Genomic DNA, 19,946 nt, shown 5'->3' with positions numbered 1-19,946 from the left:
ACAGACGCACACACATACACTGACGCACAGTATCCACTACAGTTTTCCCCCTTCTCAGAGCATCCGCCCTTTGGCACACACCGAAGCAAACACATACTACACACATACTGTTAATCTTACTCCCTGCAGTAATGCAGAGAGGATTGTGCCAGGATTAGGGGATATTAAATCCTTGGATTATCCAATCAAATCGTATTCTCCCCCCCTCCCCCACCTACGCAAAATCAGTGGAATAAACCATTGCACCGTGTTATGAGGGAAGGGGGTAGTGTGTGCATGTAAATGTGAGCGCACAAACACTATTTGGGACATGGATTAAACGACGGCGCTGAATCAATGTTATCATTTTGTTCTTTTGACCCTTTTTTGTCATTAAATCGCAAGAAGAAACAAATGTTATCACAAACAGTAATATAAAACTGATTACAGAGCACAGCATCACAACATTCAATCATGAGCGTGTGCGCGTGTGTGTTTGTCCACCCTTCCCCCCTTTCAATCTCTCTCTGGAGCACTCCATCCACACAATTTCAGATGTCTATTTTCCAGAGTGCACAAGAAAGGAAAACTATTTTTACCCCTTCTCCACGATCTAGCATTATTTCTCTCCCTCTTCCTCTCGCCTATCCTCAATTCCCCCCGACTCGCAGCTCCATAATCCCTCCATACCCCCGCCTGATGACGTGGCCATCACGGCGTTTTTTTTTTAATCTCTTTCTTTTTCTTCTTTCTTACCATTACTTCTTACTTTCTTACTCTCTCCATGAATTTTAGTAAACCCATCCTCATCATCAGCATGCAAAAAACTAAGCTAGGCAGCACTGTTTATAACTGTGAATATTGAAAAAATTATTTTAGACTAAACCACATGACTGATTTAAACGACTCTACCTTTATTCTGGACTCAACAAAGTCTGGGCGGACACATTGTAAGTCTGATTAAACAAATTAATTGTAAAATTAATGAGCGAGAGGTAAACAATTTATGGTGATCACGCAGGCATTTTAAGCTAGAATGCAAATTTTGAATTTTAAACACTTTCAAAGAGAGAAGCATCAATAATTCAGTGAGCGTAAATTATTGTGCAGTTATTTTGGCAAATGATTAACTACTTCATTATTTTTGGTTCCAACATCTAGTGGCCTAATGTTAAAGGCACCAAATACCTACATTTTGGATCTCTCTTGAATCTATCTATTAACAAAAAAAACACTAAGAGGATGTGTGCTTATAGAAAAATACGCTAGAAAAAATTAAATGATAATGGATAATTTGAGTAAAACAATTCCAGCAATTGTTTTGTTCTTTTCTTATTTGCTGTTCTTTCATCTTTTGCTCACAACGGTGCACTTATTTCTCTAAAACACCAAATTTGCTCTCGGAAAAGGCTGCGGCAGGTTTAGCTCAGCTAAAGTCAAGATGAAAGGAAGAGCGACTTTGATTACCAAGAGTAGTGAAACCAATTCAGCTGTTTGGAAACCCTTTGGTTTCGAGGAGTCTGAACTACAAAAGGCTATTTTTCTTTATGTTTCAAAAGTGAAGTTAACTTATTAAGCCATGGTGATCTAAATAGTGACCAAAAAATCTTGGAGATAATTAATCTGAAATTCAGGAGCAGAACGACACCCGGAACAGTTCCCTTGCTGTCATAAATCTATAAATGCCACGTCCCCCGCGCCCCCATCCCTCCTCTTTCCACAGATATCAGAGGGCTTAGCTGGGCCCACACGCTGCTCCGGACCCTCACTGAGGCCTTCCCTAAACCGCAGTTGCTTGTAATTCATCTATCATCTTTGCTATTCTTTTTCTTCTTCATAACCTGCCTCCATCTAGGTCTGGACTGATCAAGCGTGGAATTATGGTGATCTGCATATTTGATTTTTGCAAAGATTTTATGCCCTTTGCCCTTCCTGACACATCCCTCCTCATTTTTCCAGACTTGGGACCAACACAAACCATAGATTGACTTGTGGGCCCCTTTTTTCATTTATATTCAGTTTTGCGGTCCTTGCTAATGAATTGCGATTCTAATTTTTGTCATAATCAAGCAGCCCTAATTTTAAGTGATATTAAAATACTCCATGCTAACCAAGTTTTCACTTTCCGACAAAGGAATATCATCAGGACTGTGATAAAAAAAAATTCTACTCCCTGTAATAGTCTTAAAATATTTTACTGTCATTCAACAGTAAAAGATGATCCAAAATGTAAGGAAAACACATAGACATCAGCTTTGCTTTCACTACATGTGGCCGGTTATGGTTCCATGCATAGCCACCCCAGGGTGTCACATTTAGGATATGGTAAATGCGACACCCTGGCTCACACCTCTCATTCACAGCTGGATGAAGACACTGAAACGTGAGAAACAGATACAGTGAGCGCTGAGGTGGAGCAGCTCGGCAGCACAGCTCCACCCCACCTCGTTTCTCTATCACACCACGTTAGGCTTTGCATCCCTCAGGTTACCTAGCAACCTGGCATCTCAGCTCAGCTCCGTTGCCTGGTAACGGGGGCCTGCAACCACAATACAAGCTCCTGAGCGGCCCATCCCCCTGCTCTCATCCCTCCTCCCTCTGTCTCTCCCTCATTCTCTTCTTCACACCTGAGAAGTCCGCCCTCCTTCTTCTCCACTCAATACTCTGTGTGGCAGTTAACCCTTCACCAGCCTCTCGGATTAGCAACATATTCTCTTTTCTTTCTCCTTCTCTTTTCCTCTTTATCAGGCTCCATAGTAATGACACCAAACCATCCATAAAGCAGAACTAACTACCCTGTTGATCCCTATAATATTATATGCTGTTTTTGTCAAACCCCAATGAGAACATTCTGCATGCAGCAGTGGAGCACTCACTGAAATTTGATCCTCTGGATTTAGTCCAACATAATCCAACAGCACTATAGCGGATAACTGCTAGACCTATGCACTTGGACCTTCTTTCTATTTTAGGGAGTGTAAGTCTTTTGAGAAATGAACGGCTGAATTAAAAAGGCTGCTCAGAGCCATAGAAATTCATGATTGCAAAAATCTCATATTCACTGAGATTACATTCAACACGGAGCCAGCGACACGTTTTTGAATGCTCAGATAGTTTCAGCATGAGGCAGGATCCCAGAAAATTAAAGCAAGAAAAACATGCAAATGACTTGTGTGTTCACATAACAGCCTAACAGAACTAAAAACACCACACTGACTGGTGATGATTTAGCTTTTTTGCATGTCACAGGAATAAAATAGATGTATGAAATTGTTTTTTTTAAACTTCTATTTCTTGGAAAACAATTCATAGTTCACACTTTAAATTTTAAAAGGTATACCGCTTTAGCCTTTTATCACTTTATCGCTTGTATAACAAATCTCTTTATTCATATTCTTCTTTTACAACGTTTCAAACTTTTTAAAAGAAAAATGAAAGTTGTGTGGGGCCATTAATAACCCCATAATAGTTTTTCATTTTTAAACATTACAGACTGAGTTTTTATGACTTTAAGAATTTTCATTTATTTCAGTATTTTAAGTGTTTCTGCACAAAATATTTTAAATAGTCTTTTTGAAAGAGGCAATAGAAACATGTAACAAAGTAGTAATAAAGGGAAACCATCCAATCCTGACCCAAAAACTTGAAACAAAACTAAAATTTGCTGTTGCTACTTTTACTATTACTACTATTACTATACTACTATTACTATTAATATTTTGTGTTAAAGTGATACTAGCATAGTGTAATGCACATTTTATTCAAATATACTTTAGGTTTTAAAAATATTTTTTTCTGAGATAACTAACTGTAACTGACTAAATAAATATCATTTTATTGGTACAGGAAACTTGAGTGAAATTACAAAAACAAATTTAAAATGTATTCCTCCATAAAATATAATTATATAATAAATAATTCCACTCAGTCATAGTTGTTGCTAAAATAGCTCGGTTGCTTCGGGGTAAATAGAGAAAGGATTTTAGTCATTTTGATTAAATAATGTTGATAGAATTTAACATAAGCAGTGTATAACCCTGAAGGTTACATTTCAAGCTAATCCAAACCTATATTTTTCTAAATGTAAAATGTTATAAATTCCCTCTATATTCTTCATTCTTCAGTGAATTTTTTTTACATGCTGAATAGTTGGTGGAACGACCCTCAACGGGATCACTTTTCATTAAAGCCATAAAAAAGCTTGATAAAAGGTCATTTTAAATTTAATCTCTGGGACATTTTTGAAAGAACAAAAGGTTTCCAGCTTTGAGAAATAAAAAAACAGAGCCTTTTTTATATATAAGAATTTAAATGCCCTCCCCACCTTGTATAAATGAATTTATTATACAAAGAACTCACTGCGAGGTGCCTCTAGGCAAAACCACGTTTGGACAAACTGTGCTATCAGTGAACAGAAGTAAATATTGGAATAGCTTACCAGTTATAACAAAGGAACATTCTACATGTTTCACAAAGGCTTATAGCAAACCAGAACTGTGATCATATTTAATTTAGTATGATTGTATTGTATGTATTTGTCTTTTGTTTGTGTTCTTTGTTTTGTGTCTATATGGTATCTGAATAGTGGGTAGCTTCATATGACGTGGTCCAGGGACTGTATGTAAATGAGTAGTTTACTAAAATGTGGCTTGTTTATATTTATATGAAGGCACAGCTCTATCTCAGGCCTGGCTAAGGCAGGTGACTAAGAAATATCTTATAATCAACAAGTTACTACTGCAGTACTTTTAAAAGTCAGTCAACCAACTAGTATTTCATGGTTGTTGTTTTTTTTTGCACATATACATTTTTGGATTCCCTAAAGAGATTTCAGCTAGAACCAAAGTGAAATCACCAGCATGGTAATAAAATAATTTTTGTTAACTAATTTTGTTAATTGGAATTTAATCTACTCAATCTACAAAGACATTTTTGTCTGACCTCAAATTGTCAGAAACAGCAGAAAAAAGCATAGATTTCTGTTAAATAAGGCACAACAGCCTCATTTTCACACCTGATTTACTAACAGCGCGTATTCAAAAATCTGTGTGTAAATCATGTGTATGAACATATCACACACAAATCAGTGTTTTATCAATATTCTCATAGCGGAATTTGTTCATACTTTATGAACAATTTTTAAGTGCCTTAGACCAGGCTGTCATAGGAAATTAGTTAAGTAATTCAATTCAGTTTTATTTATATAGCACTAAATCACAACCACGGTCGCTGAACTAAAAGCAAAACCCGAAGCCCAGTTTTCTCTGTCTCCCGTATGAGGCTTGTTGTCCTGTTCTCATTGTCTTCTGTTGTTGAACGCAGCATTATTAAGTGTGGTGATTTACGTTTGTGTAATGTGGTCACATAAAGCTCCAGTATTGCCCTGTGGTCAGAGGAAAACGGCCATTATTCAGATACAAAGTTGGAGTGTGGCTAGAGGGGGAACCTCAGAGCGAAGGTCATACCCCAGGTGCAACCAAAGTCCTGTCATCCCCTTGCCCGCCTAATCACATACACACATATTCAGACACACACCAGTGGCCCCCTCTGACAGATGTCTCTGTTTAAATTGACAGAAGTGCGCCCTGACTCCCTCCCACTCCTCCACCACCCAGAAAAAGCCCTTTCTTCTGCACACCACCCGCCTGCCCCTTCCTCCACGCTCATTATGGGAAACTTTTGTCTTGTTTCCTCCTTCTCTCTAACCCGAACTCCTCTACTCCTCCCCTGTCTCACCCTTCCCCCCTCCCCGTCTATACACCCCTATTCACGCCAAACCTCTTCACGGCCCTCCTCCACTCCGCTTAACCTCCCCTTTCATTCACACAAATTCACACATTCATTCACCCCCCCCGGCATGGTCCTGTTCTATACGTCCGCCTCAGTATAGACACATAAATATTACATGCTGAGACACCATGTCTGGATTGCAAGCTGTAGCTTTGAGAAATACAGTCTCACATGGACATGGACAAAATAAAAGATGCCAACTCATGCCAAAGCATGCCATGCCATGAAAATCTATGCAAGACGGAGAGTTAGGAACAGTAAATTAATTCAAGTAAAAAAAAAGGGGTGATCACTGATGAAAGCCCTATTCAAGAACAAATGCTGAGATTTGCTAAGGTCAGCGCATTTAAGTGATCCTCGCATACTCTGATTTCTGACAATTGTTTTCTACTCTGAAATGCATTTTTTTTATTCAAATGGGAAAGATAATCCTCTTGTAAGCTTACAATAATCAGTCAAATGTATTTCCAGTTTCTATCTGCATTAATGTGGAACATCTATCTTATTTTGTAAAGGTTTCTGCTCACTAAAGAGGTTTTGGCCTTCCCCCCAAGCAAAGTCTTTTTTTAAGTGGAGGTAATTTACTCAAGTATAAATTTATTATGCCTGCAAACCTGAATTGGATGAGTGGAAGAAAACAGATGGATGGATGGATGGATAGATAAATATATTTTTCTATATGCACCTTTAATATATTGCCTTGACACATCATGCTTACTTGCATAGCCGCCCTAAATGGCCACTTTCAGCCAGGAAAAAACAGTTCTCTATTTTAAATATGAGGATTTTAGAGTCAGTGGGCAGTTTACAATAAGCCAATGTGTGAACCCAAGATTTAAATAGCTACAAAAAAGCTGTGCTTGTGCAAGTTTTGAAGCAAACTTTACAAAATTACAACTCAGGTCTTTTCATTCAGTGAATGTGGACACAAGGCTGTGCTAAAGCTGTCTGGCTTTACAAAGCAGATGGTGTGTGATATGGACTCAACTTTACTGCTACTTTAGAGTTCAGCATCTGAGAGACACACGGCCTGGTAATCATCCATCCACACAAACATAATCTTACAAACAGGCTAACACATGAAGGTCCTTCTGTGTTTATTTTGTTCAGGTAGTACTCTTATGAGGACTAAAATCTGTTTATACTGGTAAATCACAGAAAGCAGCCTCTACAGCCATGTGCCAATGATTTTCATTAGCAGAGCCTAAGATTAGAACATTTATTGCTTATGGTTGTGTGGTTTTATTTTAGGTTTTATTTCTTTTTTATAATGACATTAAAGTCTGTATGTAAGCTCAAAGGCAAAAATAATACTAATAATAACAATACTGTGACATAAAACGAAACCACCAGAATCTTAAAAACGACCATACATATTTCAAACCACCCAGCACTAGCTTAAGGTTAAGGTAAGTCTCTAGGAAATGAATGTAAGTCATTGTAATGTCCTCTGGAGTCATGTATAAACAACAGTGTGTGTTGGAGTATGTGTGCATGTGTGTGTATGTGTGTTAGGTCTTAAAGAGGCAGGCGCTCTCCAGGGTCAGGTTTTTATTAGGCTATGATTAGATTCTGCCTCATTTTTGTGGTGAAATATGAGGCAGGCACTTTTTCTCTCTCCATGTTTCATGCAAAAATGTACCCACATGCACACTTACAAACACACACACACACACACACACACACACACACACACACACACACACACACACACACACACACACACACACACACACACACACACACATGCATGCACAGAGCAAAGACTTTTGTTTTAAACAAACAAGCCAAATCCCTTTTGGTCTTAGCTGTACACATCCCCTCACAAACACCCTTCTGCTCTGCATATCCCCTCTGCATCACTCTCTCCAGCTCCTCCTCTTTTTGTCTACTTCTTGTACACACACACACACACACACACACACACACACACACACACAATTTTACACCTGTCCCTCTACTCCCTTCCCATCCCACACACGGCGAGGATAAAAATAGAGAAACAGCACGAGGGAGGGGGTAAGCGATACACATCACAAACCCCATCAGGAGGGGAGAGATAGAGGGAGAGGAGGAAGAGACAGAGAGGAAATATAGAAAGAGAGAGAGAAACTGAGAAAGAGAGAGAGAGAGATTTGGGGTCTGTTCTAAATTGAAAATGCAGCAGTAAGCAGTGAAGGGGAATAGTAAACAGTGCTGCTGACCACATAAATATGCTAAATTAGCCTACAAAGTCGCCCTAGTGGATAATTGCTCATCATAGCTTTGCCCCACAGGGAGGCTGTCTGCCAAGCATCTTAGATTCCACATGGAAACACACACAGGACGTACACAACATGGACACATTCTAAGTGGATCTGATAAACATCAACTAAAAGTAGTGGTTGATGTATACCTGAAGAGATCGCATCTATCTTCCCAGGCACATAACACTACTGACATACTTAAAGGGAAAAGCGATTATTTATGGTGATATTTCCAATGTTGGTTCTGTGACACTAATTATAAAGAAGAGGCTGCTGTTTCTGCACCGTCTAACCATCTGTGTCTGATCTCATCAATACTATACATACACAGGATATCATGGAAGTCAGTTCAGTTTCCACGGTTTTGATTTTTGATTTGACTTAATAAAATGCTTAGCAGCTATAGACGTGTTTCCAGGATCAAGCCTTAACCCTGAAAATACTGTAGTTAAATTTACACCGTCAAACAGCTTATTGCTTATAACCCTGCCAGTGTCATTATGACTGACACCTGACAAACCATATGTTTTCGTTCTGTATTTCTCCGCAACATAAGTTTAGGGGTGCCAGCGAGAGCTTAGACCTCACAGAATTAGTAAAATCCCAACACTTTTCCAAGATCCAGCATTAACTCTAAAACAACCAGCGATGCACCGCTGCAATCGTGCTGTTCACATCAGTTCTCTGTTGTTCTGTTTTCCAGCTCATGCATGACGCAGCAGCACACTGTTTGTTAGTGTGAGACCTAATGTGAAATGGGGGAAAGTAACAGCAAAGCGTTGAGAGTTTGGAGGGATTTCACGCTGCTACACTAACAGATTTTCTTTGTGTGTTTGAAAAAGTTTTTTTCTTTTATTTCACTGCTAACTTTGGTGAAGTGAGTCAACATTTACAGTCTTGGACGTGTTGATTTTGTTGAGAAAAAAATGTTTAAGTATAGTCTAATGTTATTTTATGAATAAAGGAAGGATTCCTAGTCTCTTCCTCACAGTGAGGATTACAACTTCTTAATTTAAGGCTGGTATCGGATCAGTGCTCATTATCAGAAGAAACCGAAAGCCAAGGTAACTGTGTCATATTGGAAATGAAAAAAAGCCGGATCAGTGCTCAGTGTCAGACTAAATGTATTTAATCAATATCACCACTACAAACTTTTATTCTTTTTTTAATAAATGCACCAATCTAGTATCTCTTTTGTTAAGTACTTGTCTGGTGGTGCTTCTTCTGGCTTTATAATAATTCATTAGACATTCAGTGTGTCACAGAAAGTACATCGTGTGTGTGTGTGTGTGCGTGTGTGTGTGTGAGAGAGAGAGCTTCAGTTTGGCTCTAATCAAAAAACAGGGAGCAGAAGAGTGCTGCCTTGAGAGCAGTGAAGCATGACAACACACACCTGGTAAGCTGCTTATCACACTTTAATTTCACCTACATTGAGATCTGCGGATGTCGGCGTGACCAAACAGATGTGTGTGTGTGTGTGTGTGTGTGTGTACAAGCGGGTAGACGTATGTGTGTGTACAAACAGTTGTGTTTGAAGTAGCACGAAGATGAAGGGAGCGATAAACACTAAGAGAAGAGAGCGTGCAGATTAAAAGGAGAGAGAGATATCGACAACAAAGAACAAAAGAAGCAGATAAGGGGAGAGATATGGGAGGAAATACAGCAGCAGTAGGGCTGCAGAGAGATAGAGCGATAGATGGAGAGCAGAGGGAGATACGAGGTTAAAATCTAGCCAGGCTGGGAGGGAAGTGTGGCCTGATGAACAGCGACAGAGGGAGGGAGAGATGCATGGGGGATTAGGATGAAACAAGGATAGTTTTGTATGAATGATTACTCTAAATTTGATGTTTGCATGAGCACGAGTGTGCCTGTGTGTATAACAGTGTCTTTTACCGGTGTACGTGTACGCAAACTATGACTGAGCAGTGTGTCTGTTAGTGTCTCCAATGAATGTACAAGAAATACAAGCTTTTTAACTTACATATAAAACTGTCAAAAATGAAAGCTTAAGATGTGAGAAAAAAATTATACAACCAGGCAACAAATCAACACGTCAAACTAATTATACTGTAGAAATATTCTGACTGCAGGCATAATTATTATTAAGGAGAGAAGAATATGTATCCAAAATGTCGCCTGTGCATTGTGCTAGATTGCAGTGGTCCACACACTCTTTGGGGATGACATGTCCTTCTAATGGTTATCCTGGATTTGTTCACTGGAAGCTGAGCCTTCACCTCTGACCTCGGACACATGGTATCACCCAAGTGCTACAATCTCTCTGAAATAACAAGACCCACACTAGCTGCAAAGCCAGCCAACAGTGTATTTCTGTGGATCACCAAAGATTTTAACTTAAATAAATCCATGAAATATATGTACTGAGGTTTTGTCTTACTATTGTATGAATTCATTTCAGCTATTCTATTTTATTTAAGCTATTTTGTGATGTTTTGTGGAATTTATTTGGCTGCTTTGATAGAATAATTTCTTGGCTGTTGATTTTATATATTTTATCCTTTAAAATCGAGCATCTACTACAGTAAGGCTCTTTTTGCAGAAGTAAAAGTGGTTCCTTGAATGAGACACCTTTAATAAGATATCTACAAAATAAGACCAGGAATATATCTGTGGGGGCAGGCTTTTACGACACTAAATATTTCTATTATTTGCATTTGGGAATAATGAGGAAACCCCTGCATGCACATATGAATTTAATCTTTATGTGAAAATAAATGCTAATATGTGGCGGATAAAAATAAGCTCTTTCACATGGATGTATCCCAGAGGGAATCTTTGCACCACATCTAATACACCAAAACATCTGTGTGCTACAGCGGGACTTTACTAGTGGTTCCACTGTTAAATTTCTGCTACTGTGACAAATATCATGTACTATCTTGCTCCCTCCCTCTCACTCTCTTCTTGTCATGCTCCCTCGTCGCTTCTCATTCCCTCTGTGTCCAAATTAAACACAAGGCGCAGGACACTCTGATAAGGCCATCTGTTCGTATCTCCCTCTCTCAATCCCTCTGCACTTTTTCTTCTTATTCCGTCTGACAGTCTATCGCCCCTTGCTGAAACTATAGAGCACACCTCTATGCATTTCTCTTCTTCTTTTCATTTCTCTACTGGCCGATCAGAGCATTAAATCCCATCGGTGATTGGCAGGCAGGAGCAGTAACACTCTGTAGCGTTGGACTTGTCATCGGACGTTTAATTGCTAGGCCGTGGGTGTAAAAGCAACACATCAGAGTGTGTGATGCTACAGTTCAATTAAAGTTGCATGAGGTGCCTGACGTTCCTCCGCCGCCTGCAGTTTAGAGTGATCCCGAGATTCACACGCATACACACATATACACACACACCTCAGCCCTCGTGCCTCACAGGGAGCTCAGAATCTAACTATGAAAATGAGTTTGTGATAAACTCATCACAAAGCTTAACAAATAGAGCCGGCAAAGAAGAAGAGTAGGGGAGGGGGGAGGATGAGATGGGGGGGGGGTGAAACGGTCAAAGGGGTCAACTAATCAAGAGGAGGGGAAATGAGACGAGGGGTAGAGGAACTGCGAGGGGGAGGGTGGAGGAGGGAGATGGCGCGCGCGAGAAGGAGGACTTAGAAGGGTTACCATTAATGACTGTGAAATGAGAATCCGAGGAGGAAGCGCTAGTGTGCAGTGAGAGAAAAAAATGAGTAAAAGACAGCAGGGAGGGAAAAGGAGGGATGAGAGAGGAATACCATGAAATGAAAGGGTTCAGGCTAGTGTAATATTCTACTGCTGTAGAGAAACTGGAAGACGTCAGGAGGAGGAGTTGAACACAGGACAGAGGGGATTTGAGAGGGGGGGGGGGGGGGGGGGGTGCGGAGATGAAATTGAATGAGAGAGAAAGCATATGGCAGGTCTGGGGAAATAAAAGGAAGAATACGGAAGAGATGAAAAAGCATTTCTTAGGGAGAGAAAAGAATGGGACAAAGGGAGGATGTGTGAAAGAGAGTGAAAAATCTTCTTAAGTCATTTCTAAATCCCGTCAAAGAAGTCAATATAGGCAAGGGAAGGGAAGGGGACGAGGGAGAAGGGAGACATGCGCAACACAGTCTCACGGCAGTTCCCGAAACAGTCACAAGCTCTAATCTATTAACTTGCGTTTCTGTAAACGAATTTTCCAGCTTTTCTGTGGTCCTGTACTAAGATTTCCTGTCCTTACATTTGTGTCCCTGAACACGATTTTTGTTCCGCTAGTCTCGGATGTACTGATTTATGTTTGGGTACAAAAAGTTCATATTTTTCACTTTTAAAAGTAAAAACAAAATTTCACCAGTCACACCAGAAACTTTGTTTCGAATCTTACATGTGACAGATTTTTAATCATTCGTCTTATTTTTTAAGATGTTATCCATTTAAAATATAATAGCTTTTGGTATTAAAAACAGCCTGGTTAGGTTTAGCGATTTAAACTGTGATGCGCCAGCCAGAGATTTTCAGAGTTTCAGAGATAATGGGAGAAATAATCACTGGAAGGTCAAAGTGGCCGGATCCCAAATTGTCACTTTCAAGGAGACAGAAACGATAGCCATTTCTGCCGTTGATTGACATGTGACACAGTCGTAAATATGTAGGCAATGGAGCCTTTAATGTTCTTAGTAACCAAACGCCACTTACAAAGAAACGCACAACTAGCGAATTGGATATTTAAACTACTGGGATAGGTTTGGAAAAATGGAAAATTTTCTTGGTTTTCACACAAAGCATATACTTAGCACTGAAATACAATAGTTTCAAAGTTGTGCTGACAACAATATTTGTGTCCATGATCAGGAACAAACAGATTTTTCACAGTTTGACATGAGACCGGGTTGACACACAGGTTTCAGTGGTTAGTGAAATGTGATAGCAGAGCTAAACCTTGGCTGCTCTATACAAAGTTACCAAAGCCAAGAATCAAAGTATAGAATTAAATGGAGACATTTAATTTAATTTAGTTAATCGCTTTAAAATGTTATCATACGTTAGCTGTAGTCACCAAACCAGTGTCATGGCTCTGGATATTTGTTAAATATGACTGAGCTGTGCTTCTTGTTTTGATTTCATTACTGTATTAGTACTGGAGACAATTTTGATTCATTTATTTTAACTGGGCTTTGGTTCCTCTTTTGAGATTAATACATGGCTGTTTGTGTGTTTTTAGTTTAGGTAGTGTTTCTTCATTTTTTCTCTCTCTGTTCTATGTCTTGATGACTTTTTCCTCCTGTGCTTTCCTGTCTCTGTCTTTTTTTTTAGTACCCTCTCATTCTCAGTCCTATTTGTCTTTTGTTTATCATTTTCCTCTGAATGCTAATTTTGTGTCTTGTACTAGTTTTACTTTCTGGTCTTTTCCCCCCTAGATCGCCTGCCCCACCCTAACCGTCCTCACCCATCGTTGACCGTATTCATCTGTGTATATTTGTGTAGTCCTATCTTCCCCTTCTTGTTTCCATATTCTCTTGATTGATTCCCAGGCTCTTTGAGTTTATTTTTTTGAATTTGTGTGTCACTTCCCTTTTAGAGCTTTTTATGTCAACCAAACTAAAGACTCAACTTTTGTTACTTCCCTCTACTTCAGTGGCTGCACTTTGGTCCTCATTCCAACCCCAAACGACATCCAGAGTGATTAATGGGGCTGCTGATGGAAATATTTGTGAGTGCTTCAACTAAAGGGAAGTGTTGATGACAAACTGTGTCAGCCCCTCATTTACTGCTATTCATGAACCAATTCACTGAGCTCAGACATGCTAAAATTCTTGCAAGTGCTTCATTATGAACACTTCTGGCTCAAATTAGACAGAATAAGTGATCCAACCGGAAACCAAGACACACCAAATGCAGAAAAAGTTATGCTTTTCATTAAGAGTCCAGGCCTATATCAGCCCACGAATGCCACACCCTTGTTTCAGCAACAGCCTTCCTCAGGGGAGTGGTGCTTCTGATTGTTACATGCTGACTCTTTAGTAAATCTTTGCAGCTAATGAGTATCCGCCCTGCAAATGTTTCCTCTGTGTGTCCAGAATATCTATCACAATTTATCTGGAAATTTGCAGCAATTATGTTCTTGTAAGTCAGCCGTATAGATGATTTCCCTTTTGCGCTTAGAGACATCACAGAGGAATGTAGAGAAACTAAGAATGAGTTAAAGGACAAAGGGCAGTGCACACAAGAAAAGGGAGACACAGCAGACAGCAGAAAGGTGATTATGAAAAAAGGTCAGGCTTCTTAGCAGTCTCTAATTGGATTACTGTCACTATAGTGTGTTTGTATAGGTGACTGCGAATGTGTGAATGCATAGAGGTTCAAAAATAGCATGCATGACTGCAATATGTATGCAGAGATTTCATGCTTGTGTGTGTCACAACACTTCCCTTCCCCCAACGCCTTTTCCTCACGCTCTTTTTCCACAGTTTTTTCACACAGATCTTATCAACACTCTGGCTCAGGAAGAAGGTGCATGAAGTGAAATTCTGATCAGTACCAAGTCAACGAACAGAGAATTCGAGAGAGAGCACCTCAGAGATGGTAGAAGCACGCTTACTATTCTGTTATAAATGGTGGAAATTGGGAGTCGGATAAAACTGGGAAAATGTCACTTCGATTTTAAACACTTCGTATTTTAGCCACACAGTGTGCACGGCGCAAAAATACAAAATGCTCCAAAACACATACTGTAATATCTGTTTTTAACTGCAGTGGAAATCAGGTCAGAGAGGGAAGAAAAAGAGAGAGATAGAGAGAGAGCGGGAGTGACAGAGAGGTAGAGCCTGCGAGACAGACACCGCTCTCGCAGTTTCCCATCCATAATGAACACCGTCCTACCCCGGCCTCGGTGCAGCGCACAATCCCTCACTGGAGCGACCGGAGGGAGACTGGGATGAGACAAAGGGGAATGGCCACATTAATTACATACACTCTCTAGGCGGGAGCTATCACCGGAGGCTAACGCAGGGGCCGACAGAGAGATGGAGCGACAGAGAAAGATAGAGAAATGGAGATGATAATGCTTACGGAGTACCCTATGTGTCTCCAGCGAGAGGGAGTGTTTGTCCTTAGCAGCAAGACGCCTGCCGGCTGCTGAGTTATGTCAGTGTTACTAATGGGAGCTGAACCTCCAATCACACAGACGCACATTGATGCGAGGCCACTTGTGTGTGTGTGTGTGTGTGTGTGTGTGTGTGTGTGTGTGTGTGTGTGTGTGTGTGTGTGTGTGTGTGTGTGTGTGTGTGTGTGGATAAAATGGATGGCAGAGTCTGTATGTTTGCTACAACAGGAATGTACATGGAAGCTTGTGTGTATTGTTACATAAGTGTTAAGTGTGATTTATCTGGGGATGTTTGTGTGTGTGTATTTATGTCTGTTGATGTGCACTTACCCCTGGTAGTGTTTTCTGCTCATGAAGAGCGCTCTGGGCTTTCAGCGCAGACTCTCTCGCACAGTACGTCAGAAACGCACATCCTGTCAGACAGAAAGAGGCAGAGAACGAGAAAGAGAGAGGGAGAGAGTAATGGTAGAAAAGGTCAGGGTACGGCTCTAATATTTGTCATCCTCTATCTCTGTCTTTGTCAGCCGGGTCTCAGAGCAAAACGTGAAATAGTCACAAAAAAAAGTAATGTATTTGTTCATGTTCATGGACACAAATTGTCATCGTTTTTCAAGACAGTTGGCACAACTTTGAAGGTAATGTTTTTTTAATAGGAGGTATATTTCATGTTTGCAGCCCAGAGTCTGGACCGGGGCTGTGTCACCCTGGCAACCAAGACAACAGGGCGATGCGATGCACTTTAACCCAAACCTTGATCTTTCTCTAAACATAATCAATTCGGTTTTTAAAGACAATTAATAATGTATGACACAAATTAACTGTAAATATCTGTCTCGTTTCTGACTCAAACTGTGATCTCTGGTATAAGCGGGGAAATGATTCCCTCTGCCACAAACCCCTTCAGTCTCCGAATGTGAACAAATCACTACACATGACACCAAACAGATTAAAAACAAAAATGTGTGCAAGACATGAAGAAATGAAACATTGGTGTCCAGGAACATGAATAAATACATTAACGATTATGACTACTTCACCACTGCCTTGAGACTGTATTGTTATATTGCACCCCCCCACACACACAAACATACACACACACACACACTCTCCGTCATCATCCATTTAAATCTTTTAAATGTTGTCTTTTCTAATACCTTTCCTGATTACTTGTCATCATATATTCTGGATATACGCGTGAAGATTAAAATATAGATATATAATCATGCATTGTACGGTAACTATGATCCCTAATGATGTTACTCTAGAGCAGAAGAGGACACTCCACGGCACGGCACATCTCAGTACGGCACGCCACGAGTCAGCACACATGACAGCACCACAGACGTGTGCGTGGGGCTAACAAGGCCTTGCAGGCTTGCCACTGTCAGGTTCTTGCCCTATACCAACCACTATGCATGCCTCACGATCACTCCAGATACACTCCCTCTGTTTTCCTACGTGTTGTACCTGTGTCTGTGTGTGTGAGGGAAGGGTGGGTAGTAGAGCTGGCTGCCCAGAGCTGTTTACTACACCTGTCACCAGCACTAAGACAACAAGATTAGCAGCAGGTTAGCATCCCAGTGACATCTCAGACAGGCTCATGTAGATTCAGATTAGAGAAATGAAGTTAACATTCACGGAGTGCGCATCTCGGGATTTAATGCTGCCATGAGATTAAAAACAAAAAGAAAAAAGAAATACAAAGAATGATAAGACACACACCTGACATGGCACTCGGATCAGTACATGGCACACACACATAGACACACATGCATCTTATGGTCCATCTCATTGCTTTTAAGAGCGGCTTACTGTGGCTGTGGGGATTCTCAAAACAACAGATTCTTTCCCTTGTGTCACCCTGGCTTACAGCCCCATTACACTGATTGGAGCATACAGTCTAATCTGGCTCATAACACAAAGGACCCCAGGTCAGTGTGTGTGTGTGTGTGTGTGTGTGTGTGCGTGCATGTGTGTGCCTGAATGGGTATTGCTAAAGTAGAAAGTTATTTTTCATTCATAGCATCTATCAAGAGATCCTTATTTCCACTCTTTATCATATATTATAAAACTTTTTATCACATTCTTTTTCCGCCTGTGGAGCACAAGCTTTACAAATCGGAGTAAATTTTTAAATACATTAGGCACCCGATTGTTTTATGAAGCATGCTGCTGCAAAACAGGGAGTTCGCTCGCAGTGTACGGGCAGTAACTGAGTTTGCTTCCTCGTCTTCGGGATCTCATGCCTCAACTCAAAATGAAGACACGAAGGCGCTGTGACAGTTTCCATGGATACATGTGACATACACGTAGAAAAATTTTCAGTCATCTATCTGCCTCTGTGTCGCACATCTATCAAGCACCGGAGGCATCTTTTTAACTCTGGGTTACGAAGGCAGATCCTACCTTTGTGCATGCCAGTGTATTTGTCCTTAATCACAGTTAGCTCATAGATCTTGCCGAACTGCTCAAAGATAGGCTTGAGGTCCTTCTCCTCCAGATTACGGGGAATCTGCCCCACAAACAACTTGATGGCATCAGCCTCCTTCATCGGGACAAAGTGGAGAGGACGACTGGGTACTGCAGGGCTCAGGGGCAAACAGATCGGGAGCAGCTATCCCTGGAGAGGAGCGACTGATGCTGGAGGAGTCTTTGGGACATAGCCAGAAACATGGAGAGGAAAAGAAAACAAGTGAAAAATAACTATTATTATCCTTAGAATATTTATTTATATAATAATAATTCATTTTACTTTCCTTGGTTATTTTACCCTATAAAACATTTATCACATGTGTTATAGTATTAGCCAAATTGCAATTGTAATGTTGTAAAAAGATGATAAATTTCCAATCAAATGTCTTCATGAATATATTTAATAATAAAATACATGCATCCATTAAATTAAAGAAAAAGAAACTATAGATTATTTGTGTATTTAGTGCCCACGCTGATGACAAAGGGCTCCAGTTGCTTCTGGTAAAACAATTATGCAAATGTTAATTAGCCAATCAAAAAACAATAATGGCACTTTTCGCTCCAATTAAAAATATATGAAAAGAAAATATGTATGCAGATGCGTTACCTTTCCGTGGATAAACGGCGTTCAGGATCCCCTACACATAAAAAAGAAGAGGAAACAGTGTGACTGGGGGGTAAAACATTGCAATAGAGCGGTTTCTTTGTTTAGCCAGCTGTAGGTTACAGCATACACACGGATGTCATGGGGCTCCCTTGCTCTTTGTCCGATCACCCCCCCTCCTCCTCAATGTACACACACACACACACGCACACACATCTATATATATATATATATATATATATATATATATATATATATATATATATATATATATATATATATATATATATATATAATACTCTCGTCATAACAAAACAAGACATGGGAATATACAGGCTGCACACATCAAAGCTCTTACCGTTTGTACTGTACGGCCGTGCAGAGTGTTTCCTGAGCAGATCAGAAATTAAAGAGGGATGCTCAGTCGGGTTGTTGTCCTCACAACCCGCTCTCTCTCCGTGCGGTCCGCCTTCTTCCCCTCTCTGGATGCTCCCCGCTCTTTGTGCCTGCGGTGCTGTGTGTGTGTTTGTGTTTATCCTCCTCCTCTTTCCTCGGTGTGTAATACTATAGATTCGGCTTGTGTTTTTACAAAGAAAACAAAACAAAAAATCCACAAAAAATCCCGGTGTTCCCGGTCTTCGGGTGTGGAAGTGACGGAGAAGAAGTCCTGGCGGCAGGTGAGCTCGAACACCACCGCTTTCTGCACTTAGTCCCAACCTCTCAGGGTTTAAAAATCCAGAGTTATCACTTTCACCACTCTCAAGTCCTGTTATATTATAACAAAGTGATAATGGACAAAGCAGCTTCTAAAATTTGGCTAGCTTAAAACTGTTGAAACTTGATCGGTCACTCGTAACTGGATCTTTCAGCCTTGTCGTTATTGTTCTAACCGTTAATGGGGAGCTGCTCTTACTATTTTCTGTTTCTTGTAGCGACCGGCCCGTCCGACGGTTCTATGGCTTTTAACGTCCTAAAGCTACCGGTGTCTCTCTACTCTCTGTCTCCCCCTCCCCCTCCTATCTCCAAAGCGGTTGCTAGCGCGTGACGTCAGCCGCGGGGACCGTCAATAACAGTCCTCTCGTACACACACGAAAAATAAAAATATAAATCAGGATTAAACGTCTCGGTGATCTTTTCAAGCTTTACTCAATAACTTGTGGATGTATGTTCAGTATTTAAAACAAAAAGTGATATTTTTTTTAGCATTTTTAGCGCCGTGTTATCTTAGCGGCTAGTTCCGGGTGCCGCTTTAAAGACGATGCCTAGCCAACTCTGTGCGCGGAGCCGCCTATTGTTCTCGCCGCGAGCCCTGGCCTTGGTGCTGAAACGATGCTTCTTGACGTGAAGCCGAAGCGCGCCGCCGTCGTCGAGCACGCAGTCACGACTACTACAGCTGTTCACGCCCGAGCCCGAAATTCACGCTTACACCCACACAGAGTGAAATGTGTGACAGAGGGAAGAGAGATAGCTCGAGGTTGGAGTTGGCCTACTTTACAGCCTGTATTTTGGAAAACCGGCAGACACTGGGCTATTTAACTGTGATATCCCCCAAAACCCCAAACTTCCAGAGTTATCGATAACAGCACGCTCCTTTTTCACATCTTTGAATTGAAAGCCAGTGTGCATGCCCGGACCCTTTAAAGGAGAGAGAGATTGAGGGAACAGAGTCATAAGGTTCATGGTAATTTACTCCCAAAGGTCACCATCTGCCTGTCTTGCATCGTGCCCTCTGTGAGCCACATTCATCCAACATATATACCCCGCCCACGCAGGCTTGCATGAAA

At 40.7% G+C, this 19,946-nt stretch overlaps 1 protein-coding gene across 3 annotated transcripts in view; it reads right to left on the bottom strand.

Moving 5' to 3' along the window:
• The window catches only part of LOC134637903 (CUGBP Elav-like family member 3), a 33,351-nt gene extending 14,204 nt beyond the window's left edge, over window positions 1-19,147 (bottom strand). For 2 of the 3 annotated variants that reach the window (XR_010095200.1, XM_063488462.1), the window contains exons 1-4: window positions 18,521-19,147; window positions 18,166-18,196; window positions 17,490-17,733; window positions 15,414-15,496 (exon numbers count right to left, since the gene is read on the bottom strand). Coding sequence is in view for 1 of the 3 variants with exons in the window: in XM_063488462.1 (XP_063344532.1) it covers window positions 15,414-15,496; window positions 17,490-17,634 (228 nt within the window). In the remaining 2 variants the exon portion in view is untranslated. Of the gene's footprint in view, window positions 1-15,413; window positions 15,497-16,550; window positions 16,628-17,489; window positions 17,734-18,165; window positions 18,197-18,520 lie in introns of those variants that run through there. The other variant, XM_063488463.1, reaches the window with a different exon arrangement.
• Window positions 19,148-19,946: the final 799 nt, after the last annotated feature.

This window comes from Pelmatolapia mariae, linkage group LG10_11 (genome assembly GCF_036321145.2).
Source record: "Pelmatolapia mariae isolate MD_Pm_ZW linkage group LG10_11, Pm_UMD_F_2, whole genome shotgun sequence".
NCBI lineage: Eukaryota > Metazoa > Chordata > Actinopteri > Cichliformes > Cichlidae > Pelmatolapia > Pelmatolapia mariae.
Note: the sequence above shows the minus strand (reverse complement) of the source record. Positions and strands in the feature narration are given on the sequence as shown.